The 27,217-nt window shown below is 40.9% G+C and overlaps 1 protein-coding gene and 1 long non-coding RNA gene across 3 annotated transcripts; one reads left to right on the top strand and one right to left on the bottom strand.

Annotated features, from left to right (window-relative positions):
* The first annotated feature begins 93 nt into the window (after positions 1 to 93).
* Positions 94 to 19,420, top strand: LOC149116890 (uncharacterized). The gene is made up of 2 exons (XR_016205493.1): positions 94 to 443; positions 19,135 to 19,420. It is a non-coding gene; the product is annotated as an uncharacterized LOC149116890 (long non-coding RNA).
* On the bottom strand, positions 7,506 to 26,844 carry LOC110061727 (uncharacterized). Of its 2 annotated transcripts, none has more exons than XM_020768583.2 (13): positions 26,458 to 26,844; positions 26,239 to 26,279; positions 21,337 to 21,714; positions 19,114 to 19,239; positions 18,351 to 18,545; positions 17,261 to 18,001; positions 16,129 to 16,591; positions 14,854 to 15,074; positions 11,473 to 12,612; positions 10,433 to 10,696; positions 10,254 to 10,322; positions 9,652 to 10,024; positions 7,506 to 7,945 (listed from the first exon to the last, which is right to left on the bottom strand). In XM_020768583.2, exons 1-13 carry the CDS (start codon positions 26,487 to 26,489, stop codon positions 7,714 to 7,716), a joined length of 4,275 nt encoding a protein of 1,424 aa, XP_020624242.2. In that variant the 5' UTR covers positions 26,490 to 26,844; the 3' UTR covers positions 7,506 to 7,713. The 2 variants fall into 2 exon arrangements, with proteins under 2 accessions (XP_020624242.2, XP_020624234.2); XM_020768575.2 differs by having other exon boundaries at positions 10,433 to 10,699; positions 26,458 to 26,843.
* Positions 26,845 to 27,217: the final 373 nt, after the last annotated feature.

The following is a 27,217-nucleotide window of genomic DNA, read 5'->3' as shown; positions in this document are numbered from 1 at the left end:
TTATTGAAGCACGAGCTACATAATGTTTTTAATAATGCCATCGAGTCCAGTAGGCGCCTTACTAAAACTTGCTGAAATGTTTGAGATCGTGAGTGAAATAGAGGCAACGAGACGCGCCGAGTTGGCAGGAGTCTTCAGCTTGTTGCCAGCTTGTTTACACTGTTCTTAGTAATTAATAAGGTGATGTTTTGTTGTCCTTCTTGAAGCAACTATTTCCGCAGTAGGTGCGATGTATTATAACTAAAACCAATCAGCCAAGCAACGTACATGATATACTGATCAAACGAATAGTCCTTTTTTGGTTTCGTGCTCTCATCCTTCTGTATTCTTACTTTGTTTATTTTTTCTTATTGTAGAGCTACCGCGTAATGAGGCCAAGAGGGAGAGGAATAAAAAATGTGACTCCTGCCGAAAAGCGAGCCAGAAATATTCTGCATTTCCCGGTTTGTATCTTATACTTCTGGTTACCGTACTTTCCTTGCCATACTTTCTGATTGCAGACTTTTTTTTCATAAATCAGACTGTCGCAATATTTTTCCGTAGTCGTTCCTCAACCTTTACTTCCTGGTTTCAACATCCCTCTTTCCCCCATTTCTCAAAAAGAGCCGCAATGCTTTCTTCAATAAGGTTCCCTGTGTGCAAAAGACCAAAAGTCATAGAAAACGGTATTATCAGCAAATTGCATGCAAAAATTAAGCACACGACTTTGCACGGGTTAATAATAGTATATATTTGTTATGCAACTACTTTACTCTACTATTATATCAACCTCTGCTTTCTTTACAGCTAAACATCAGAGAATTATTTAGCTGCGTGATTTGCAGTGTGATTTTATAGTCCACTTGGCAGGCCGCATTACGCTGTAAGCTCTATTGTATCTTGCTACCTAAATACTGCTATCGCTGAACTACTCAGTTGTTTATCCCCTCATGAAAACACATTCGCTAAAACGTTACTTTTTTTTGTTTGTTATCAAAGGAGCAAAATTTGTACAAATCAGCGACACTTGGTGGTTGATTTATAACGTTACACATATGCAATAGGCATTTGAACATATGTTTCAAGATTCGTGACCAGGCTAAGCGATAAACATACTTCTAAAATTTAGATTCTTGACAGAGAGCCTAATCATTTTGAGACAAATGTTCGTTGTACTAAGAACAGTAAAAACAAGTATTCGGCTGTTGTCCAATGAAATCAATCCTCGCACGTGATAATAAACTCCCACCCACACATAAAAAAGTTTTTGCACGCTTTCCTAGGCCATTGAAATGTAAGCTGCCTCTATGTCTCGTATGTATGGCGATGACTTATTTTTGTGTAAACGATCCTCCTAAAGTTGCATGAAGTGTATTTCTTGTTTTTAGCATTACATCTGGGTATAACTTGTTGAGAGTTGATCACAATACATAACTGCCTCATTTTAAGAGGACATCATCAAACGTTAGAGCAGTTCCTATTATTATGACTTAACCCTCTGAATACCAACTAGGCATATATGCATAATTAATGGTCGTGCTCTTTGTACCACTTGTGACGTCATCAATTTAAATGTCATCAGATATTCTTGATAAGCAGATAGTAGTGCTAGGCTAGCCCTTTCCGCACAATGGTCAGGTTTAGATATCGACGACATTCCGACGTCGCAAATCGAAAAACAACGTTATCAGTTTTGGTGCAAAAACGGTGGTAAAATGGTCCACAACGCCTATGATTGATCAAGGTCCATTTCTAGGCTTCGCCCGTGATCAACATCCAACTTTTCACTGCAGCCAGAAAGAACATACAATGCAAAAGGTAGCCAGTGTAAAAGGGCCGAGAAAAACAGAAAGGAAAGGGCCAACAAATGAAATTGAGAACGGTTAATGGCAAAAAAAAAAAAAAAAAAAAAAAACTAAACGGTTAAAAACGGTATTTTTTGGCGCAAGTTTGGTATTTAAAGGGTTAATATTATTATATTGTAATCGTTAATCATACTAGATGCGCCCAAAGTGACAAGGTCGCTTATTCTAAATTAAGGTATCCCAGGAGTGCAAGAAATTTGGCTGTGACGCTATGAAGTGACCCTTATGATACACATCTGAAAATTTTCAGTCCTTTTTGGAGCAGTTATTACAACACAATAACTAATTTGACACTTCTTCGTCTAGCGCATGAAATCTCTGGATGTCAAACGTCTCTGGACAGTAATGCATTCTTGCCGATTTGAATTTGTGTGGAGTTTTGCTGACAAACTTCCATCTTCCTTCACTTTCGTGTGCGTTCTCAAATGCATTGACAATGCTTAGCTGGAATTTAAGACATTTTATACTACAATACTTAAAGCTCAGAATATTATAGCTACGTCAAATTAAAAGAAAAATCAGAACCAAGTTGAAATTTGCTGTTTCTATCATAGTGACATTTAGTTCTGTAGTGTTCCGTCGTAGCTTTCGTTTTGAAACTATGTTTCGTTTTCAGATTTTCTTTGATATATATGCTTTTTAAACAGTTTACTGACTTTGGCTCCTTCTTGATATACCGAGAAGACACAGTAGAAGACCGCTTCACAAATCTATTGTTTTCATTGTATTCGCCCTTCGTTTGTCCGGCCTTTTGTTCTCTATTGTTTTACTTTAATTTTGTCTTCTACACCAAGTAAAGCCCAATGTTTTGGGGCTTGAAGTTTTCCCGAGACTAGATTTTTCCCGAAACTAGATTTTTCTAGAGGCTAGATCATTTCCTGATGATTGGAAGGTAGCCAGTCTCTCCTATTTACAAGGATGACATCAAAACTAATCCAAATAACTATAGACCTACAACCTTGGTCTCAAATGTTGGAAAAATTCCCCCTTCCCCTCAGTTCAGTGTTGGGGTAGAAATTCGTGTCCATCTATTGCGCTGATATCTCCAACATTGCACGGGGGCACGGGGGAAATTTCCAAGACAGTACGTCCACGGTTGTCTGAGGATGAGAATTGCGTTACAGGCCCACATGATGAACTGTAATGTTGAGAACGAGACCACCTGGGACCTAACAACAATTGGCGGGAGACAAAAAAAAAAAGGGAAGCGACATCAAAATGTGTTATTACCTGTTTGCATTTGGTTACAGAAATGAGGACAACGCCATGAAAGTGTTAATTAGACGTAATGATAATCTTTTTCGATTGTTCGTAGCGTTTTCAGGGAATTGAGACCTGAACAGACTCGCAATGTTCATTAGACTTTCTAAACGACTTTCGCTGGAACCCCCAAATAATACCGTGGCACGATCTTCTTCTTATGTTAGAGGGACAGCCGGTACACCTACCAGCCCCGAAGTCACACTTTTGCAAAGACATCATGGTTGATAAGGACACGCCTATATTTGGCACTAGCAAACACGAGTTAGTTTTTGTACCAGGGGTTGTGGTTGATGAGAGGGAGACCGAGATGATGCAGGTACAATGGCGAATTTTCCATCTTAGCCGCAAAATTCCGCAGCAAGACCAAAAAGCAGTACCACCGTGCGGAAAATGCTTTGCACGTCTAGTGCTCAGTGAAATCGGAAGGGCGTCTAGTGGAGAACAGGAGGACTGAACACTTTATAGGAACTATAAGCAGGCAGTGGGCTAAAATTATTTAATTTTGTTTGAAATTGTCACGATTTCCGTATTCCTCGAAAGTAGTTAATAGAAGTTTACTGCAGTTTCCAACGGTTTACAACGGTTTACACAATAAAATAAAAAGACTTAATTGTTCCCTTTAATGTGTATGTAAACCGTTGTAAAGCGATGTAAATCGTTGTAACTCTTGTCAGGCATGTGTTTTTCAATAATATATGCGGAGTAAACCGTCATAAACCGCGTTCAAACAACTACCACTATCATTAGCTTACTTTCAGTAACTAAATTATCATTGTTAGCGATGCCTTGAACTTAATAAAAGCGTTTAACTCAGTTTTAATTGAAAACGTTTACCTGTTTCGTGAAGCTGATAATGTCCTTTAACACTTAAGTCTTTCCCCATTTTTGTCTATAATTTGTCGCAGACGACCATTCATGGACTCGATTATTCTATCTATTGTCTGTGCGGGTACTGCTTCAATAGTTTGCCGCACTCGATTGCAAAATTGTTCATAGGATTCCCGTGTAATGGTTCTCTCCAATGCGTCTTTCCTCAATTTGCTTGCAGCGATGTTGAACACATTTTCGCAGCCGTTTAATTCTGGAGATCTTGCGGGAATCTTAAACAGTTGACATCCTACTCTACTCATGGCGGCTCTAGCTCGTGCACTGTTTTGGGATGGGTCTCCGTCCATCAAGAACAGTCTACTTTCTCCTTTTTTTGCTGCTTGAAACATGGACTCGAAGTTTTCATCTATGAAAGTCTTAAAGAAAGCGCCACACATTCTGTCGTATTGTTTGCATATGATTACACCCTTGTTGCAGCTTATTGCGACAATCATTTTCACGAGTTTACCGCCCGTTCCTGCTTTGTTCCCTTTGGCTAGACATCCTTGTTTAAGTCCTTCGCATGCTTTCCGCCAAATCCTGCCGTGAGGAGCGCGGGCCTGATCCATTGGATTAGATTTGTATACGAACGAGACGCCATCTAAGTGAACGCAATCTTTTGGGTCCAAACATTGGCCGGGTAATTGTTTATGATACGTCTCGCAAATGCGACCCGTTTCATTCTGTCACTTGCACTCAATAGACCCTTCTTACGAGCTTGGAGGTACTGTTAGCCGTTCCTGTTTAAAAGCCTGCGAATGGTTCGATCACTGATACCACGAATTAAAACATAACGTAAACAATTACAAGTCCGCTTAAAATAGGTCAACACGTAAAATCAAGTGGTTTAGCCTATCTTGTTATCTTTTAATCTTACTGACGTTATTACGTGTTGTCATCTTGATTTGTCACGTCACAGAGCTCAGACAACCTTGGTCTCAAATGTTGGAAAAATTCCCCCTTCCCCCCAGTTCAATGTTGGGGTAGAAATTCGTGTCCATCGATTGCGCTGATATCTCCAACATTGAACGGGGGCACGGGGAAATTTCCAAGACAATACGTCCACGGTTGTAACTATATCTGTCTTTCCGATTGTCAGCAAACTTATTACTGAAAGAGTAGTCTTCAACCAGTTATATGGTTGCTTAATGAGGCATTATTTACTTGCGGATGCTCAGCGCGGCTCAGTCGGGTTTTCGACCTTTTCACTCCTTCTCGATATAACCGATGACTGATTTTCTAATATGGATAATGGCTTACTAAACGAAGTTCTCTTTCTCGATCTTAAGAAAGCTTTCGAGGCTGATCATAAAATTCTACTCAGAAATCTTCAATTGTATGGGGTTGACTTCACAAGCTTAAAATGGTTTCAATCACATCTGACTGATCATAAGCAAGGAACTTATGTAAATGGTTCTCTATCTGATTACGGCTCCACTGTTTGTGGTGTCCCTCAAGGATCCATCTTGGGACCCTTATTATTCTTGATTTATATAAATGATCCTCCCGCAAATGGCCTATCCTGAACACCAAGACTGTGTGCTGATGATACTTGTCTCACCCTTACTTCTCATGATCCTACTGATCTACAAATAAAGCTAAACAGTGATCTAAACAAAATGAATGTCGATGATCATGAACGATGCTGAAAACTGCTGTTTTATGGAAACATTGCATGTAATCCCAAGTCACCAACATTGGAAAGCAAGCAGGACTAGGTCCGTTGGTATCTTCTGGATTCTCATGATGACAAAGTTTAGAACTCGGCTTTTATGATCCTACTTCTATTATGAGCCACAGTAACAGTATTTCTATCAACTATGTGCAGGTTTTAGAGATTTTACTACATGTATGTGTAAATAAAAGCGTTACTGAAAGCCAAATCCATTAGGCACCGAATATGAAGCTATCAATTGCAATGCTTATCTATAGCCACTGGACCGGGTAAATAAAATTTGAGACGCATTGATGTTGTAGAAACACAAATTTAAGCATCTTTTGAACGTTTTGTTCACCTTTTTATTCCTCTTGCTGAAAAGAATGCAAACACGCTAGGGAGCTTCAAATTATATGGTAATAGTTAAGTCAAGAGATTTTCAGGTAGCTTTTCTGACGCGTTGATCGAGTTATTGTTTCAATACGACTGGTAAAATGCAATAACACGTAAAGAGGTTTGCACAACAGAGTGACTTGGCGTCTTTAAAAACCCGGTCTTACAAAGAACATTATTTGACCAAAATTTGCAGAACTTTAAACACTGTTTCACTGCAAGTGTCGTAATCACATATCCTGGGTTTATTGACATTAATCTGAGAAAAAAATTAGGTATTCATTGATCTGTGACTGATACAACATACGTTTGATCACTTGACTCACTCATTGGTCTGCGTGGGAATCAGCAGAGCATCGAGTAGATGCAACCATTATTTACACAAATCTAAACCTCCAAACTAGAGAACACTGTGCACTTACACGAGACCGTCTTGTTCAAACGGTGGATAGTGCTATCCAACCGATAAAAACCTGTCCAGTGGATATGTCGTATTGAAATAGAAACTGCTCTATCCACTAGAGATAGTGATTAATTCAGTGGATGGCGTTACACATCCTTTGAAGAACGTGAGATAAATAAACGACTCGTAATATTTACTGACTGACTGACTGACTTGTAATATTCTAGCCGGTAACCATTCAGTTCTACAGCTCACGGAGTCCTTCAAGATGTTCCAAAAGTTTCACAGATATGTACAACCTCGACCTAAGTGAAGCAAATTACCTAATGGAGGCGAAGTGCAGAAAGCTTACCTCCGAAATGGGTGTCTGAGACGATCCTCAAATTGTCTCTGAATTAACTAGCCAAAAAATATCTTAGTTCTGGGAAAAAAAAATTACAGAACTCGAACACGAAGTGGACCATCTCAAGATGGGAGTGTAGATCTCAGCCTCAGTGCCAAGCGGCTGTGGCAGTATTGGAACCGGCGTCACTAGCGACACAATAAGTGTAGTCATGCATGTATGCATCTTACAAACTCGAGTGTTCCAGACAGTGTTCATCAAATCGAAGACAACCTCTGTTTCCTTGATTAAACATCTGATCATTTTCTGCACCCTGGGAGTAGGGTTGATATTCGTAGTCGTAATAGGGTGGGGGGGGGGGGGGGGAGACTATTTAACATTACGGGAGCGATGTTGTCCGTTGCAAGTCTTTTTTCTGTGATTTCTTCTGTCGAGATCATGAGAACTTCCAGCGAGGAGCAAGACGACACTCCCTGCCTATTATATATTTTTTAAGTACTACTTACAACTGTTTGTAGATGATTGTTTTTGAGCATTATAAAAATTAAAATCTCACATGGGAGTGTGGGAGGCCTAATAGGGGGCGGAGGGGAGGGAAAGGTCTCATCGCAATCGGTAGTAAACTGCAACACGTGTTTTCCGTTAGGGGGTAAACGGGCAAAGGACAAATTGGCACCCAATCGAGCTCTGTCGAGCTTTGTAATTATGAGTTATGTACTTATTACAAGAGAAAAGTACCAACTCCAAAGTACCAGTTTATTAAGGTTATAAACACCAGAGAGGTGACAAAACGTGAAAACGTGGTCATCATTATAACACATGATTGAATGAAATGATAATAATCGTTAAATACATTAGCAGAAATGTGCAAAAACACAAGTTCTTCTACTGAACCCCAGCTATGGCCTTAGAGCGGTCTTCAGGTAGCCTGTCTTGATGTCAGTTACCACGGAGGGATAGTAAGACACACCACAAGTTTGGGATGCAAATGTTTGAGTGGGTGATCGCTTGAAGCAAACTGCATCACTGCATTAGCATTGGATTCCTTTTTGACTTTAAGCATAAGTCCATAATTAGGCTCTTTTCTGATTTGCCAGTTCCTTACCGCATGCTGAATATCTAGTTCTATCCATCGCTGTGCATTTCCAGGTTGGAGGTATACGCTCTCTGCCAGCCTGTATTAACACAATCAAGACGAAGGAATTTCCTTGACTCAACTACATACTCGGAGGAGTAAATTAAAGATATGGCATTTAGTGACCGAAGCAGAAACCCGCCAAAACTTCACAAAAATTGGTTCATAGCCTTGTCTACCAGTTTACCTTTTCTTTATAGGCATTGATCTCTTGCAGCGGGTCAGATAATCTCCCCCTACTAGTGTTCATAATAATAAGTCTGCAGAACACAACTTGAAATGTCATGGTGAAAGTAATAAAATTACAAACTTTGAGGTCAAAATTGTTTTACGTACAAGAATTTCTGCCGTTCTTGTTTTTCAACAAACTATATCTTATGAAGCTATAATCCTGCTTAGAAAAAATTACAGTTATTCTCGGTTAATAAAATGTTAGAGCTGTGTTCCGTGACTCCAGTTACAAAGGCACATTCTCATTAAAAGACTGCTTGTGGTTATATGACTAGCTGCAAAAGCGGCAAGATGAACCGAATCATGCATACTGGCCCTGCGCGTTTTTCTGGACCTCTACTTCGTTTGGGTCCATAACACGCAAAAAAGAGAGAGAGAGAGAGAGAGAGAGAGAGAGAGAGAGAGAGAGAGAGAGAGAGAGAGAGAGAGAGAGAGAGAGAGAGAGAGAGAGAGAGAGAGAGAGAGAGAGAAAACTTGGCCAATATCCAGCCATCTTGGCCGAACTCTCGGTCAATAACCCATGTTTTTTTATATGGCTTGTGTTTGTAGCCGATATAACGCGCGCTCTGATTGGCCAATTTTAGGACATTATTCTTCCGTAATGCCCACGGCCCGATTATGGGCCTGCAAAAGCAAGGCAAAAAGCCATATAATACACAACTTATTAACCTCGAGCGTTCGCTCTTTACGGGAAAATCTCAAACCTCGGCCTTCCCGTATTGAGATTTTCCCGTAAAGACCTCACTCTTGGTTAATAAGTAGTTAATAATGCCTTGGAATGGTAAGGATAAATTTCATGCTCATGTCTTAAAGGTCAGTGAGTAGGAGTGACTACAAAAAGTGATGAACGAGACGGGAAGTTAAAGCTCTAAGTGTACTTGGAGGGGAAAGAAAAAAACGTGAGGAAGAGAAAAAGTGTGGGTTTTTTAACGGTAATCGCCCTCGGAGGTACAGGAATTTCCCTGTCAATTATGTTCAGTCAGAAACGGCACGTGCACGAAGAACATTGTCCGGTCAGAATGAGGTCCATTACCATATGTAACGGTACATGGGTTATTGACCAAGCTTGTTCGGTCAAGATGGCTGGGCATGGCCAAGTTCTTTTTTGCGTGTTTATGGACCGAGGACACTGGTTTCTTGCGGGACACAGTGGGTAATCTCTAGCAGGCAAATTTGGTTCATCTTTGCCGTTCACGGAGCTAATGTGTAATAAGTAAGAATACTGGTTGAAGTTTTCGTTTGTTTCGGTATACCGAGACTAACTATTTCAATCTCGTAAGTTTGGAACGAGCAACATAGGACTTTTGTTATTTTCTAAAAAAGAAAAAGGCTTTTAAAAACGACACTAGCGCATAAAGGTTTTTTGGAAGACACCTTGGCCGCTTGTCAATAATTTGGATTGCACGATTCAGTTGTTTTCCATTCCTCAAGGAATACTTGTTTCCTTGACAGAAAACCTCTGACTGCATTTAAACAGATCAAAGATGACGTATTCATACATTAAATTATACATACCTATTGTTTGCTACATCTTTTCCTATTCCTAAATAATCTTGATGCCATGGTATCACGCTGGTGGTATTCCCTGGATACCAGTCCGTGCTTATGATCTGATAAACCTCTAAAGAATTCGAAGGCGATCTCGCTGCTTCATCTTCCACAGAGCTGACTCCAAAGTCCATGAGAAAAAGGTACAGTTTGGCAGAATGAACAATCGCACGTCTTGTGATCTTCTTTGAATCGAAAGAGATCAGAAAACGCTTCTTAGACTCTCCCTTGTTCTTGCCTGCTTGCATGTGCTCACTATTCGGTTCGTTGTTGTAGGCGTCGGCAATAGTAATGTGCTGAAGGGCTTCAAACGTTAAGGGGAAGTCGCTTGGATATCTCCCTAGACACACATTAAGAACGCTTCCTGTCAGCATTTTACAACAATAAAGTGTTTTGCGATAGCAGTAAACGGCAATGGCAAACAAATCCAGGCCGCTAGATTTCTTTGGCCGCTCAGTGGCAATGGTAATGGCGATGGCAATGGTCATGACAATGGTAATGGTAATAATAATAGAAAAATTGAATAGAGTGTCAATATTTTTGTTGTTGTTGTTGTTGTCACAACTTACCAATGTCGCATTGTGTTTGCGGTTTCGTTTGAGAGAGTGTCGATTCAAGAGCCCTTAGTCCTTGAGAAACTGAAAAGCAAGCCAAACAAGAAAAATGGGAACCACCGATGACTAAAAAAACTTGCTCTATTTATATTACTTAACGAAAACCTGATTAGAAAAAAAAAAGAAATACTCACTAGGTTTCTCTATACGGGCACACAGAAATCGGAAGCGATAATCAGCACAGATCTCGCTGTCTCTGGTTTGTTCGCTGTTTCTACAATACACTCCAACTCGTTCTTTACAGTGGATCACCTGGCCTGTCAACTGAGTTGACGAGCCATCTGCAAGCTGGCATTCTATATCCATCACGGAGCTGGGACACATGTCACCTGCTATGGAAACAGCCCAGCTACCTGTCGGTTTCTTCACGGTATATGCCCAGTCAGACCACGTTCCAACTGCTAAACAAAGTAACACAGTATATTAAACCTTCTTGCCACAACTTCAGCAAATCATTTTCCATACTATACATATAAATTTGTATTCAGTGTGAAAACGTAGGTTTTATTCAGTCAACTAGAAAAAGCGATCTGAGTCATTTGTTCAGAGGTGGTTAACGCTATCCACTGGATAAATCACTATACAGTGGATTGCATGGCTTGTTTTCCAACACTTATCTTCTGGATGGTGGTTATTTTAATCCCCTGGATAGCGTTATGCATCCCTTGAACAACCACTTCAAAGCTAAAAAGTGTTATAAAGACTGGTTTGCTTCCAGCATTACATTGAGTAATATAAGGACCCGTCCACACTACGTTGGAGAAATTTGAAAACTCATCAAATGTTCTCCTTCCACACTACGCCAGAGGCATTTGTAAACGCAACAATCACCGGTCATTTTAGATTCGTGTTTGAGGAAACCTCGGACAGGGAAATCACATGATTGTTGTGACGTCATCTTTTTCGAAAAGCTCCGTTTTTAAAACGTTTGCGTGCACACGAAAACGAAAAGCCGGTGTTTTGAAATTCCACCGGTTTGAAAAGCGTTTTCGAAAAGCGCCGGTTTCGTGATGGATTAGTGTGGATGGTAGGCCTAGCCGCAGAAATAAAGCTGCGTTTTCACATTTCTCCGGCATTTTTTATACTCATCTGTGAAATATTATCATTTCACTAGTAACAGGCCATTCTGCCTTTGTTCCTTTCAAATAATAATAAGAATAAACCAAAATCTTACATGTTTCAGTAGGAGAGGGTAGATTTTGCTCCCATTTACTTAAGTCCAAACCAGGAATCTGAGTGCACTCAACCCGTTTCAGTTCATCTGTGGCGGCAATGAAAGCATCTCGCTGAACAGATACGATTCCGAACACGTTGTCGCATAGTACTCGCGATAGTGAAGTTTTAATTATCTCGTCAAATTGCTCTTCAGTAAAAAGGCCTTTGTTTTCAAACCAGAAGCGATCACCATCCCGCAGTCGACGAAATTGTTCCTTTATAATACAGTGCAAAGTAGGACCAACTATTGCCCCAGGGAGGGAGTCTTCAGCCAAACCCGCCACCCACAAGTCGGCATATTCCACATCTTCATATAAGTCATGCAGAATCTGTCGCGATGTAGCGTTTTTGATTTCGTAACTCGTTTCTTGAAAGATGTCCGCATGGGAAAGATTGCACTCGCGTCTCCACGCTCCGTAACCTGGGAGACCATGATCGCGACCTCGTTGGATATTTAGCGCCGCTAAATCAAACCCGTGCTCCGATTCCGGCTGCTGGAAGAGGTGCTTTGTTAGTCCTGCAGCCATCTCACGGTTTGTACCTTGTGATTCGTTGGCTAGAAGTCCAAGCAGCACGGGTTCAATACCTTCTCTCTGTACCAGCTTGTTGTTGAAAAACGCATTGATAAGCGGCACATCCGGGGCAACAGGGTCAAAGTTAGCATCAAGCATAGCAAATTTTGGTCTGACCATACTATGACCGAATCTAAATGCTGACGTTGCAAAGGCGTTAAGGACACCGGGGTGTACATTAGTGTATCCGTGATAAGGTGGTAAGGCATGGTCACCTAATATCTTGGGCAAATAGTGGTTATATGTGATGTGTTGAAGCATGGCTCCTACGATTTTCCTAGTTTCTTGATATACCGTCTCCGCATCCCAGTGTTTGTTGATTTGGTGGAGAATGTCTGCTATTCTGTTGTGTTCTCTGACCCATAAGGTGTGCATGGCTACAAGTGCAATCTGCTCATTGACTCTGAAGTCGCCGGCGTTAAAACAACCACCAAACAATTGGCAAAGATTCAAAGGAGGCTTGAAAGGTGACTCGACGAAAGGCAGAAGGTATCTCGGCCGTGTTATTTTCAAATAACCTTTCTTTGCTGCAGGAGAAAAAGCAAACCGGTCCGGCAGTTTCAAACCAATGCTAAGCTGTCATTTAAATGGACTAAATCGTAAAAAAACCAGTTAGCGGATACAAGATGGCATTTGTTCATCAGTAATAATGACACCATTTGTACATCATATGACGTCATCGTTCTTTCCATGTAAACAACCTCGTTCCCAGGGTCCACTCTCTACCTCGAGAAAGTACCCTGGTTACGGCTGGTCACGTGTCTGCTAGATTTTAGCAGATTTCAGAGGTGTGATTGAAGGAAGGGGCTGGAAAGTTAAAGTTTGTCTCAGCACTGAGCTTACCTACTGAGCCCAGTAGGGAGTGGAATTCCTAGTTGTAACCCTCTCGTTGTGGATCGGCAAAAATCACAGCGATAACATGCGCATTGACACATTCGATATAGGAGTTCAATGCGTTCAATGTTCGGCTTAAAGGTTAGCTCTGCATTTAGCTGAATTTTCCCGGTCGATAGTTGGACGGTCTTTGGAATTTGTGGCAGTGAAAAAATTTGGCAAAGAACTTGGAAATGACGACCACCACGATAAATGGACCGCGCGGTGAATTTAATTTTATTTATAATTCGGCAAAGTCACAACGAAGGTATTTACTCGTTCCGTTGGAGTTAAATACGTCGTATGCTCGCCTACAAAGGTAGTTTTAAATTTGATTGAATTACTCTCATTGACAGTTTGACGGTCATTCCATTCTCTTGCGGCGATAAAATTTTACGAAGAACTTGACAACAACAACGTCTACGCGCTGAATATTAAAGCTTGATCGATCAGCAAAATCACAAAGGGTAGCATTGATACGTCCAGTGTTTGGCCAAGAGACTAACTCTGAATTTGATTGAATTCATCCAATCGAACGTTTGACGGTCATTCGATTCTCTTACAGTGAAAAATTTCATGAAGAAGTGGACAACAACGACATCGGCCGCGCGTTTGCAAAAGCCAACGGCTATCGTTTCAAAACTGTTAAGCGGTAAGTCCAATTTTTGGTCGAGAGACTAGCTTCTCATTAAATTGAACGCATCCCATCGAAAATTTGACATTTATTTAATTCTTGTGCCGTGAAAAACTGATTAAACTAATTCGAAGCAGGCTGTTGACGGTTATTTAAAAAAAGTAGTGAAAAATAAGCGAACTGCTCTCTCAATTAACATATCATATTCATAGAAGTTCAGATAGAAACGAAGCACCGGTCAGGTAGGATCTCTGACGAATATCTTGCTTAACTTTCAAAATAACGTCTGTAAGGCAGCGCAACTTTCACCTCCATAGACAGTGTTGACAAAATTAAGTTGAGGACCCACCCTCTGTGCGGCTTTGGTTGGAATGCATTGACACGCGACCAGCCGCAACCAGGGTACTTTCTTGAGGTAGAGAGAGGACCCTGGGAACGAGGTTGCATGTAAAGAGCTATTTTTGGACGTGCTATAATCTTCCAAGTTTAATTGTCAAAGCTTTAATTCTCCAAAAGTGACATTCAGGGAGAGGGTCACAAAGTGTCCCCCCCCCCACCCCTCCTTACCACCACCACCTCCGGTCTCAGAAAACCCCCCCAAAAAGCCCGATCTGAATAGGGTTAATACGTATAATGTTTATTTTTCAAAAACAGAAAATGTATCTTTCTTCACTCTCCCTTGTAACGTTAACAATTGAAAGAAACCTTGCCCACAGTTGCACCAGAAAACTAGCATTCAATTTACGGCTGGTTGATCATTACTTTTGTATCAAACAGGGTATGCCTCTTTACTAAACAAAGCCTTTGTATGGCGGAGAATAGTTCGCATGGACACACCACGTACGATAAATGATGCCATGATTTAGAAAGTCTGGATGAATGCGATGTAATCTCAGTTAGCAGCAGTGGCGGATCCAGACCTTGAGTTAAGCGGGGGCCCGGTTTTGTTTTGCTTGCCCTGCCGGCTTTTCGTCCTTCTGTGATTTTTTCTTGTTTTATCCAAAATATATAGTCATCGAAAAAATGTACAAAATAAATATCATAAAACCACCAGAATTGGATTTTAAAACCCTATTCAGACCCTCGATTTGTTGCTCACGTGCAACAGAAAATGGAAACATTCTGAGGCTTAAAACATTCTTAAAACATTGGCTTAAAACATTGAGGCTTAAAACATTCAACATGAGGCTTAAAAGACTCAACATCAGGCTTAAAACATTCAGTTTAAAACATTCTGAGGCTCTTATAACTCAATACTTACAATTAAAATCTCTAAGATTTTCTGCCACCTCGCTACTGGAACCATATATTTGCGATCCATCGATAAATGATGTGATGGTATTAAGCTGTTCACGGGGCGCTACGTTTTCACTGTCAGTTTGGCAGGCTGCCGCTGACCTTGTGAACATAGTGCACTCAGAGCCATCCGGGTACATGATAGGAAAGCAAGGAGGCTCGTAATCCTCAGGTGAACCATCACACCTAAAAACAAAGCATAATGTAGGTCACAGTGTGCAGAGGGTCTCGATAGGTTCTCGACCGTTCACAGCCTCTCTATTTTTCAAAGCAAGCGAAAGAAAAAGCGAGCGAAGCGAGCGTGAAGCGTGGGGATGGGGACTGGGAGGCGAGCGAAGCGAACCAAACGAAGGATAGGCTCTCCCCTTTTGAGCTAACGTCCGGTTTTCTCGCGAGTCTATCCCCGCTTTCAACGATCGAATGAAAATACGAGAAAATAGAGGGTGGTGAACATTCTAAATAGGTTCAACTCCCATCGAGTGTATGGCTTGTGTCACTGACGGATAAACATCTTTCTCATACTGACTACATTTATATTATTCGACAGTTTTTATCACAAACTAGTCAGCAAGGTTTTTGCTTTTCGTCAGTCAGTACAAAAATGCCGATGTATAATCTTACAAGGCTGTAATTCCCGTCTATGTCATAAAGATAAGTAGTTTTTAGAATACGTTCCTTTAGGATTATCTGAATCGGGATCAGTGATTCAAAATCACTGGGATCATCGTGCATCAGAGCAACCGATGAATCCACTTTGGTCACGGATTCATCGACGTCCTTCAGGTACCATGATCTAAATGATCTTGGATTATTGATTTTGATCCGGATTATCCCATAGCAACGCATTCTTATTGTACGGTTTGCACTTTCAGACAGGGCACAGGGTTAAATTACTAATAATTGCTTGAGAGCAGCTGCTCTATTTTTCTTTAACACTGCTACTCTCTGGATTGCCGGTTTTCAAGAATAGAACATATCATGTATATTTTATTGATCTCGACTTTGGCAAAATAATCTCAAATTCGACTCTATCTAGTCTGTCCAGAGATTTTTATCGCTTTGCTACGAGTTTTTTTTTTTTTTTTTAGTGCCCGAGCGATGCGAGCGCGGAGCGTTTCGCTAAGCTTGGGATCTCAACAAACGCAAGACAAAATAGAGGGTCTTTTAACAGACTAATTCCATCAAATCTAAGGTGTTGCCCGATTGCACTCAGTTAAAATACACAGGTGCAAACACCTACTTTGGTAAAAAGCATCTCTCTCCTCCTTCACTTTCTGCTGTAAAAGAGATGTCGTGATCTAAGAACTGTCCCCACTGCATCATCATGTGAGAATAGTGGTTCTTGTTTCCTCTGGCTTCTGTGGTGTGAATTAGAAACTCTTTGCTTACGCGGTGTGGTGAAGGAAGCTCTGGCGCGTACGGCTGATCGGGAAATCCTGCGGGATCCGAGAGGCCGTTCACATCATAGTAAAGTGGGTCTAGCATCCGGGTAAATGGAGTGTTTGCCGCACCCCACAGAGGGTTTTCCAGATTGTTACAGGTGCCATCAAATGTTCTGTAGTGTGAATGATATTCAGTGTCTGAACATTCAGCTTCAGGCGCTGAACAGTTGAGTTCTTTAATAATGTCAGATAACTTTGTGGCTGAGGCAACAGAACTCGGTCCCAGTCTCACCGATACTGCACTTGATCGGGCACGGTTATCTTATAAAGGAAATCAGTAGTGATATATTGTGCTTTTCCGGAAAAGCTAGTGGTCTGTTTCCTTTTCCTTACAATTGAATTTTATATGGTAGGTATTTAATTACTCCTAACGACAGCGATAAACTAGTGGGTCAACTTTATTAGGTGCCAACACGCTACAAGAATCAGACAAGTAGCACTTCTAACAACACACCCTAAGAACGGCAGTTTCTTTTTCAGTTTTTTTTCTAATAGCCCAGTTCAGTGGCTGTTTATTTTTAAGAATTTTGATGACCATGATTTATTGATGGTTTTGAGCAGTACCTTGGGGGAAATAACGCAGAGAATAGTAGAAGCAGGTTCAAATTCCGAGAGCCGGCTTATCGATCAAAAGTAAGTGCCGATCACCAATCATATTATGAGTTAGTCCAGCAACTTAGCTATGCTTAACAAATGAGTGGGTGAACTATCTCGCACCTGACTGAACGTAATGGCTTACAAATTAAGACAGATTTAGCTATACGACACCTCTTCTTGTGGTTCTCACTGCATGGTTTCATTAAAACGCAGCGCATCAACTGCTTAGGCAGGATGGGATATCAATTAAATACAACATGGTACATGTTGGTAGCACGAAACTTAATGCATCATCGTGTTATCGAAAATTCTTGTTACTACTTAAAAACTCACCGATCAGTTGATCTGCCATTTCTCGTTTAATTTCTCTAATAATGTTGCTGAATTGTAAGTCTGCTTGAGACATTCTCTGAGCTTCTCGGGATGGTCGCCGAAATATGCGGTGTAAAGAAAACTCTGTTTGACCTCTCGGTGATTTTGATCGACCGGGAGAAGAACCATTCCTCTGGGAACGCAGCCGGTCAGAGCTCTCCGTGAAGGAAGACCTATTCTTAACAGCCTCTAGTGACGACTTCACGTAATCATTACCAGCGTACTCTGGAACAACGACAACTGACACCTGAGTTGACGCAAACACATTTGGATTGCCTTGAACTCTGGCTATAACCTGTAACACCAAGCTGGTGGGTTTACCATCTAAGACGAGTTCTGCTAGATCCCTGGTGATTTTGAGGGAACCTTTCGAGGGATTAAGACTGAAGAAGGGATTTCTGTGGAAGGGGTCCACCGATTGCACTCTGTATCGTACAATGGAGTTTATGAAGCTTCTGTTTTTCTCAGCCCTCAAATGTAGTATGGTTTGTCCGACGAGCATGTTGTACGGAATAATGACCGAATAAATAGGACTGCGAAATTTTAAACCTCGCTTAGCTTCTGGCTGGGTTTTCTTCTGCTGTGCGGCAGTAACTCTTACTACGACCGTGGCATAACCGGAAGTGATGTCATTATAGCGCGCCTCCACTTTCAGGCGATAAAGGGCTGTCTTCTTGAGCTTACGACGAACAGAAATTGTACCTGGAGAAAAAGGATCAGAAAAAGCTGTAGATAAAATACGCCAACCGATAGCCTAATGATCTTTATCATGTTCTTGACAATTATACGTCGAGTTAAAAAGAAAAGGTGTGAAAACCGCGCGCTACGTAGGACTTGTATCGATCGATAGACCGCATCCACATAGCCAATCAGATTGCGAGTTTAACGAAAGTCGGCAACTTGGTTATCCTAGTGTCCATGTAGTCATTAAACAATAATAATTTGGACAGGGCTGTTTGATTTCATTATAGACAAGGTCATGAATAGTTTTCTATTAACAACACTTAGCTAACTAAGGAACAAATAAAACAAATGAGTTTGTTGTAAATACCTATCGTGGAGTCTATGTCAAACAATGCGCTTTCAACATTGTAAGTCTTGCTGTTCACTGATGAGATGTAGTAATGGACTGGACGGCTGGATTTTCCAGCACTGGCGCGCACCGTAACAATGGACGTACCAAGTGGGGCTGTGACTTGAACTGATGAACGATAACGCTTCTTGGAGAAGGAGATCAAGATGTCCTCTGAAAGAATAATCAAAGATACGTTCTGTCAGTTGCAATGAACTTAACTAACGGTTACACTTCATTTGCGTATGCTGTCCTGATTCCCTGGCGGTACGAGCAAAAAAACCAAACAAACAAACAAATCAACAACAACAACAATAATAACAACAACCAAAACCCACACAAATACAAAGGGACTTGAACAAAGAGGAACTTGAATCTCATTTAATGTAAATCTGACTAGAACTCATGAAACCCCTTGTTAACTGTTTCTTAGCTTAAAACAACAGCTATATTTTAAGTGGACAAGGGAAAATTTCGAGAAGATCTGTTATTAAAATTCTCCCTTAGAGGAGACACTGACGAACATTGGCTAAAGACATGTCATAATTACTAAAGCAATCGAGTGTTTTCGGTGTCGTATGACGTCCCAGCGGCCGTTGATGGGTTGCGTCTCATTTGGGAAATAAATTCGAATTGAAAAACATTCTTGAGACTTTCAACGCGTTCTAAATGGAGTAGTTCAGCCGCAGTAAGGAATAATCAAAGTTTAGCTGCTACATATTGGAGTGAAAACGATGCTTACCGATGCATCTTTTCCCATTAGGCACAAGACGAAACCCTGATCGACAGCTACATCTGAAACTTCCTAGAGTATTCACACAGCCATGATGACAGCCTCCATTGGCCTGCTCCGAGCACTCATCAATATCTAATGCAAAGAAACTATTAGCATTTTCCATAACCTCACTACGACTAAAGAGCCAAGTCACTCAAAATCATGTTAGTCAAACAAGTAACCCGTTAGGCCAATGAACGATTTCTACATACTAGTCTCCGCTACATGTAAATACAAAGTGCTGATTCGAACAAAATGAATGTCTATTTTGGTTAATTTTCACTAGCTAGACCTCTGCACTTAGATAGATACTTGATGGCTCGTCCACTCTGTGAAGACAGCACAGACGCCATTTTGTCTTATTTATAGCGGAGCTCCTGCGCGCCAAAGGCGTCGAGCGGAGCCCCATACGTTAGAAAATTTGGTAAACCATCGATCTAAAAAAATTTGGTTGTGACATGACTGTCCGTACGTCGGTACGCCAAACCCAATACCTTGAAAAATGAGAGAGAAGCAACATTACCATAAGTATATATTTGATATTGACATCCATGTTTTGGTTAATAGCTGTCAAAACAAGGTATCCGCTGACCACTATCTCGTGACCATATCGCGGGCTCAGGTTTACAGCTCATTGAGGTTGTAAACACTCTTTTTCCTTGGCCATCGTAGCTTTAGAAGAAACAAAACACAAACCGCGGTGATAAACATGGAACCAAAACGCATGTTAAACAAAGTTAATTTCCTTGACGTTTCGTATGTACAACATACATCTTCAGAAGTGACCGTTAACTAGATTACAATCGAAATTTAAACGCGAAGAAAAAGAAAAAGACTGGTATCTAATAATATGTAGCAAGACTAATAGTTAATAACAAACAGATGAGTCTGCGGGAGAGAAAAAAAATAATAATAACAATACAAAATGCTAGTAAAGGAAAAGTTTTTCACTGCCAACGTTTTCATTCAAGGCTGGCTTTAAATCACGAATTAACAATGTTTCCTTAACAATGTTTCCCGTTACTTCCACGGGTCATAATATTAAATGGGACAATTTTGATATCTTAGCAACTGGTAGGTCAGATATACATTGTAAAATTAAGGAAACATTGTTAATTCGTGATTTAAAGCCAGCCTTGAATGAAAACGTTGGCAGTGAAAAACTTTTCCTTTACTAGCATTTTGTATTGTTATTATTATTTTTTTTCTCTCCCGCAGACTCATCTGTTTGTTATTAACTATTAGTCTTGCTACATATTATTAGATACCAGTCTTTTTCTTTTTCTTCGCGTTTAAATTTCGATTGTAATCTAGTTAACGGTCACTTCTGAAGATGTATGTTGTACATACGAAACGTCAAGGAAATTAACTTTGTTTAACATGCGTTTTGGTTTCATGTTTATCACCGCGGTTTGTGTTTTGTTTCTTCATTGAGGTTGTGCTGTGTTAGTTGACCGCTGACCAGGTACTGGTTTTGATTGGATCGCAGGCTCAAGTCAGATTATTACTCTGGGAGAGAAGAAGAGAGTACGTCCAAAGGCAAAATTTCGGCGCAAATTAACACCCAGCACGTTGTTGACTTCTCTCCCGACATATTCCTTGCACAATCGTATCTTGGAAAGTCCCTGATATATCGCGTACGTACTTTCTACTATATTGGGGACGCTTATTGGGTATAAATTTGTTAAGATGTAATTGGAAAGATAGCAAAACCACACGCTTGAAAACTAAAGAAATTGATCATTTCTTTAGTTTCTAATCCCAGAAAAACAAATCCTCTTTTTCCTTTATTGTTAATTTTTGCAATCAGGAGCTCCGCTTTTAGGCTTTGCTAAATCTATATATTACTATAACTTGTAATCCTATTTCTTTCGATAGGTGGTCTATAACAATGGTACCTCACTTAGAGTTTGAGCATACGTCGAAACTTGCGAAGTAGATTATATCGTTACCGTATCTGGCTAAATTGTCACACCAAACTGTCCAAACTGAACCAAACCGTCTGCCTTACTTTTTTGTCAGTTTGGTTCTTCAATGAGTGGTGCGGCGTTTGCACCAGACAGAGGTCTCTGGGTGTTTGGAAATCCGGATAGAACACAGACGCTAGCTTTTGATACATTGCCAAAAAAGAACACTCAACAGTTGTTGTTTATTGCGAGTGGACAAACGAACAATGAGTAAAGGACTTACCTTCTGCCCCATACCACGCTCTAAAACCTTTCCGGCCACCAGACCTCGACTTGAAGCGTACCCACATCTCATTACTAGGGGAACTTACGTTGCTCGGCTTCTGATTGCCACAGAACACAACTGAATCTTTACTGTTTCGAACAACATTAAAATCACTAAATCTCTGTCTTCGAGTGCTGACCAGTACATACTCGTCTTTGCACGCTGCTGTCCTGGTCACGTCAAAGCGTGGGTCAAAATGAATGTGAATCCGGTACCCTGTGTTCACACTGATCCGCCATATGCAGGTTTGAAGTGGACTGTAGTCTTTTGGATAGCCAGGTGATTTTATTGTGCCAGATTGTTCTGTCGCTTGATAAATTCGACGTTGGCATTTTCCTGTGTGGAGCAAACTATGACAATTACGACGTGAAAACCACTGTTCAACGACGAAGTAACAAACTGAAGTTACCACCACGTATCAAGCTTTGCCTATTGTTTATGTTTAATTTTTTTAAGACAATGAGCCTTTTGTTGTCTGTTCCTTAGGGATTTTTCGTCCGGTTTCACGAAATTATACTCGGGTCATATCGGATTTAGTCGGCAAATTGTCACTGATGACATATTTTCCCTAAGGGTAACCTACTTGGGAAAACAAAGACAAACCATTCGGGGGTGGGTCAGTAAATTTCAAGAGCACGTCAACAGCTTTGACTAAACTTTTGTAATACCGCGCGCGCATGTTTCGGCCTTACTAGCTCAGCCTAACTGAACTTTACTTTTATTTAAGTCGTTAATTAAAATAATTGATACTTAGAATATAGCTTGTATTATCCGTGTTTTAGCAAGCAAGCGGCGGTCAGTAGCTGGAAGCGATGAGAACGGTTTCTCTTTAAATTTACTTCGTGCATGGCTTAATAGTTATTTAACCAATTGCGCATGGATCTACGAAAACCATAAACGAAAACAGAACTGTTGTCGATCGGCAAGAAGAAAAGTTTACCTTTTGCACCTTTCCACGTTTAAATGATTTCGCTGTTCGCTCATTGATTGCTCGACTGCTAAAAAAAACTCAGAAAAGAAAAAAAACAATACAGTGAAGACACACCGCTTGATTTTTGTTTTCTGGTCTATTGAAGCAAGTAAACATCGTTGTTGAAGGCAAAACAAAACGTGCGATTTCGCACCTTTTTCCGTTTCAGTGATTTTTTTCTCCGGTTGGCCAAAAATTCTGAAACAAAAATCTTTATCATCACCGCTCGATTTTTCTTTTTTGGTCTCAGAAAACTCAGAAACTCAAAACTCAGAAGAGAAAAGAAAAAAAATACAGTGAAGACACAACGCTCGATTTTTGTTTTTTGGCCTATTGAAGCAAGTAAATATCGTTGTTGAAGACAAGACAAAAGGTGCGATTTTCGCACCTTTTTCCGTTTCAGTAATTTTATTCTCCGGTTAGCCAAAAATTCTCAAACAAAAATCTTTATTGTCGCATTAGGTGAGCGAAAAAAAAATAGTGTGACTTGTTTGGAATTGCTTGGGCAAACCGTTGTTTTTTTATTCCTTATTCCTTTTTTCGTGACGACTCCCTACCTCGCGCGCGCTCATGTTTGTCGCCGATTTGTTTCTGCCCACGCGACGCCGCTCAAATATAAACGAAGGCGGGCCATTCACTAATTTGGGGTATTGTTCTGCAGTTGAAAAGCTCATAAATTTTATCAATGATACTTGCATAAATAGCCTCGTAAACGCAAGCCATAATCACTTTAGACAATCCCTGATTGAGAGAAGAGCTAAGGAAAATGAGTAAGTTTTATGAAGTGTCGAAAGTGCTCGATAAGCGCACGGACGCTCACGGTCGTGTTCAGTATCTTGTTCGCTGGCGTGGCTATGGAAAGAAGAACGATAGCTGGGTGGATGAAGCCGATACAAACGAGCGCCTAAAACAAGTCTTTAGGACACGCCACCAAGGAACTCCAGGCTTGCTGCAGACCTTGGCTGTGTTAGTTGCAGAGAAGCTGAACATGAAGAAACCACCAACAACCAGCATCGTGAGACGTGCGTCCGTAACCATGCCGATGGATGCCGAGACCTTTAAAGAGTTGTTCGGTGGACTTCCTTCCGCGCCAAATCTCTTGCGAGCGACGAAGTTTTCTGTGCCCATTCACGAGCTTGACGCCATAATGCCTGCCGGATGGTCACTAAACACTTTTAAAACCTCTACGACTTGTCGGTTGCAGCCCGGCAAGCCTGTCGAGATTGCTCTCTTAGAGCGTAAAAAAGTGTTTTTTGATCATTCGGGGTGTTTGCGCTGTCAAGGCGGGAATGGAGCCCCCGTCGCTTGCAAAGACGTGGTACGGAAAGTAGTGTTCGGTTCAACTCTTTTAAAGGTCTCATTCTACCGTGAGCGGAACAAGCAAGCCGAGCGGAAGCCCAAGGAGCGCACGAGACTAACCTGGGCGAAGCCAAGATCAGTCGCCAAGTGAACAACAGTGACCTACCGCTGGGTAGTCACTTAAACAAACGGCTCCTTTAGGAGCCACCAAATATAAGAAAGCATTGACCAACTCGAGTGTGTGATACTTTTCTATTTCTCTCGTACGCCTCAAGGAGTGGCAAAGAGATAGCAGACTGCTCTACCTCAAAATGCCTCGGTCCGCGTTTGTAGAGGACGTTTGGCGCCTTCTCTATCTTAAACTTGGAAAACATTGCCTAGAAAACTTTTTTTTCGACGATCTAAACACGAGCGAAATGGTTGTTGTCAAGTGACAATAGCGAAATGATTGTTGTCAAGCACGCGTCTCTATAACCATTTACCTCATTAGAATAACTAGAACTCAATGACCATTCATGACAACAAGAAAACAATGGTGTCAACTAAGCGCGAATTTCAAAGACGCTCAGCTGCACTCAAAACATGTTATACGCCGGTAACTTTTTTAAATAACCAATTCGGAGAACAAGCTGAATAGAGGTCTTCATTAGAACTTTATTCATGTTGTGCACAAGACCTGACAATGGTTAGCGGCACGCGCTTCTACATGGAAAGTAAAGTTTTTGTCAATTAATGGTTTGTTGACGATTAAGAGACAAAGACGATAAAACAATACACAACTAGCCACGAAAGCGTTCAAGTTATGAATACTTTAGTGGAACTAATGCAATGAAAGTGTTTGGTAACTAAATTCCCCAAGAATCCTGTCACCATTTCTTAGATTGACTAATTATAAACTTTAATATGTTTGGAAAGAGTAAAAATCGATTAGTTTGAATTGGGGGAGTAACAGCACTAATAGCGCAATTGTGTTTTTAAATAACACGAAAGGCGCTTTTGTTTTCTTATACTTAAAGACATTCAATAATTTTATCATGACAATTTAACCCTCCCAAGAGTTTACTGATATTTCGAACATAATTGATAGTGGCGGAAACTACGGCAGTTCGTCGCTGCAAGTAGGCTACTTTCCACGCAGCGTGTTTGGCTTACTAGCGGCTGGCCTATTGCAGAGCATTAAACAGACCAGAAAAAAAGGCTTATTTCTTCGCTTCACTTTTCTTTGCCGATGACTGGGTTTTACTTGCAGTTTATTTTTCGCTTTTTCATTTGTATTTTAAAATACACACCCTGGCAATTTAAGCGTGCGTTTCTGAACGTTGGCGTTCGCCGGTTTGCAACAAGAAAGAAATAACTTCTACAGCCCGCGCTTCATGTAACAAATTTTCCCTTCCGTACCCCGGAAAAATGTCGCTGTACTGAGCGACATTTCCCCTACCCCACCACGAGAAGGGTGATATTGTCAGCATCTGGTCGTCAGCGAAGATTTTGAATCTCGCGCTCGGAAATTGGCTGAGAGTCGGTTCTTTGTTCTAGAAACAATAGCGCCTTTCAAGCTGCAAACAATAAAAAATGCCCATAAACGGTGTGCCATTGTCCAAAAATTAAACACAAAGTCTGATATGATTACTTCGAAAAAACGCCGGGAGAGAGAGGGGTTATCGCACACTCGGCCCTGTGGACACCATATTTAATGGTCGCCCAGTGGTGTGCTATTGCCTACGACAGCAAAACATTGATTGCACTTCAGAAAAGTGGAAGGTAGACTCAAAATGAAACAATGCATTTGGTTGTCATCGGGACCTGTGAACTCAAGGGACACAATTTACGACCCCGCTACAAGCATACTCAAATGCTTTGTTTTATTAGCTTACTTCGAAAAAAAAACTGCAGATTGCCTGGTTCACTGTCATTCGTTCGTTCCGTTTGTTCATTTCGTTCGCGTTTGTTTGCTCCTTCAATTCGTTAATTCATTAATTTCATTCACTTTTATTTGTTCATTCGTCCGTCTGTTCGTTCCAATTCGTTCGTTCGTTCGTTCGCTTCGCTTCGTTGGTTGACGGTAGGTTGGTAACATTATCCAGTTATAATACATGGTTACTTTCACACGCTAGCGGCCGGACCTCAGACAACTCACTTAGCGTCGTTGACCATCTTTAAAAGTATGGCTGTGCTAAATTATCCTTAGTCAGTAGCATTTTTAGAGTGTAAAGGGTTTAGCTTGTACAAGATATTTGCCTTTTAAGTTTACATGAAAACAACATAAAACTCACGCCATTTGAAACTTGATATATTGAAATGAAGACGACATTTATTTGGGTTTTGAATTCTAAACATAGTACGAAGTAACTTGACAGCAGCGATTTATTATTCTCGAGAAGATCGCGTTCTATACGATATCTTTCGTGGTAAAAAGGGGAAAATATCACGCTTACTGCTTAGGTTACATCACGATGAACCGAGGATAGAGGATCTACGAATCGTTTTGAACATGGCTACAACACTGAACGACACAAAGCCTCAGTTGAGTAGCCAACGTGTTAATACAGGAGAAATCAACGAACACGAAACTGTTCAACGATTGGTCTTACCTGAGGAAACTTCTGTTATTGTTACATAAAGCACGCTCGTTCTGTTGAGAAAAGAAAAGACCTGAGTGATTACTATTTATTAGCACGAAAGGAGAGAAAAACGTAGTCCTTTATGCTGTCAGTTATCAGGCTAGACGATCACTTCCCACTAAATGGAATAACATGACAACATTGCATGTCTATTTGTAAGGACAATTTGCACAGAGAAGAGCCACTTACAAAGCGATGGCAGCGGTGAGAATTCCCGTCATTGTGTTTCGGTCTGATATGCTTTCCAGTGGGCCGGCGCAACGGCAAGGTCGCCAACTGCCACTACCGCAGTTCAGTTCTTAGAATAATGTAGTAGTCCCCGGGGAGATGAACGACAGAATGTTTTGCTTACTGTGAATGGTTGGCTTTCAAATAGGAAGTGCGTAAAAACCGCAAGCGAACACATTGGACAAATTTACACGTACCTGAGCATACCTGGGCAAGTGAACAATTACTTCAACTGAGAATGTCACACCGAAACAAGAGCTTATAAACTGAAGAGCGGAAAGCAATAAACACCATGATAAAATCAGCCCCTTTCAGTTCCTTTCGGGCCTAAAGGTTTACCGATATTTGCTTATCAGTTGCGGTTTTCCGGGGGGGGGGGGAGGCTCCTACATGAGCTCAGTATGTGTATGTGCCACTTTTTTGTGCTGGTTTGGCCTAAAATTGAATAACATTCTCAAATGGTGCCAGATTGTGCTGACATTTGGAATCTTTTTGCCTTGTGATGTACTTTCTCAGTTTCGACTTTTCTTTCTTTCGCTTTGTTTGTTTGTTTGTTTGTTTGCATGTTTTTTACTCGGCAGCACGACCCTTTCAAAAGCCTGGTCTAGGAGTACCTACCTCATTCAGCTAGTTTTCATGGTCACGACAGAAATGTCGTATTTGTTTGTGAATCTGGGATAAAATAATCTTTTTGTCCAGAAAAGTCTTTGTTCCGAAAACT

The sequence above is a fragment of the Orbicella faveolata genome, unplaced genomic scaffold, assembly GCF_042242905.1.
Source record: "Orbicella faveolata isolate gen_17 unplaced genomic scaffold, um_ofav_v1 contig_12, whole genome shotgun sequence".
NCBI classification, from domain to species: Eukaryota; Metazoa; Cnidaria; class Anthozoa; order Scleractinia; family Merulinidae; genus Orbicella; species Orbicella faveolata.
Note: the sequence above shows the minus strand (reverse complement) of the source record. Positions and strands in the feature narration are given on the sequence as shown.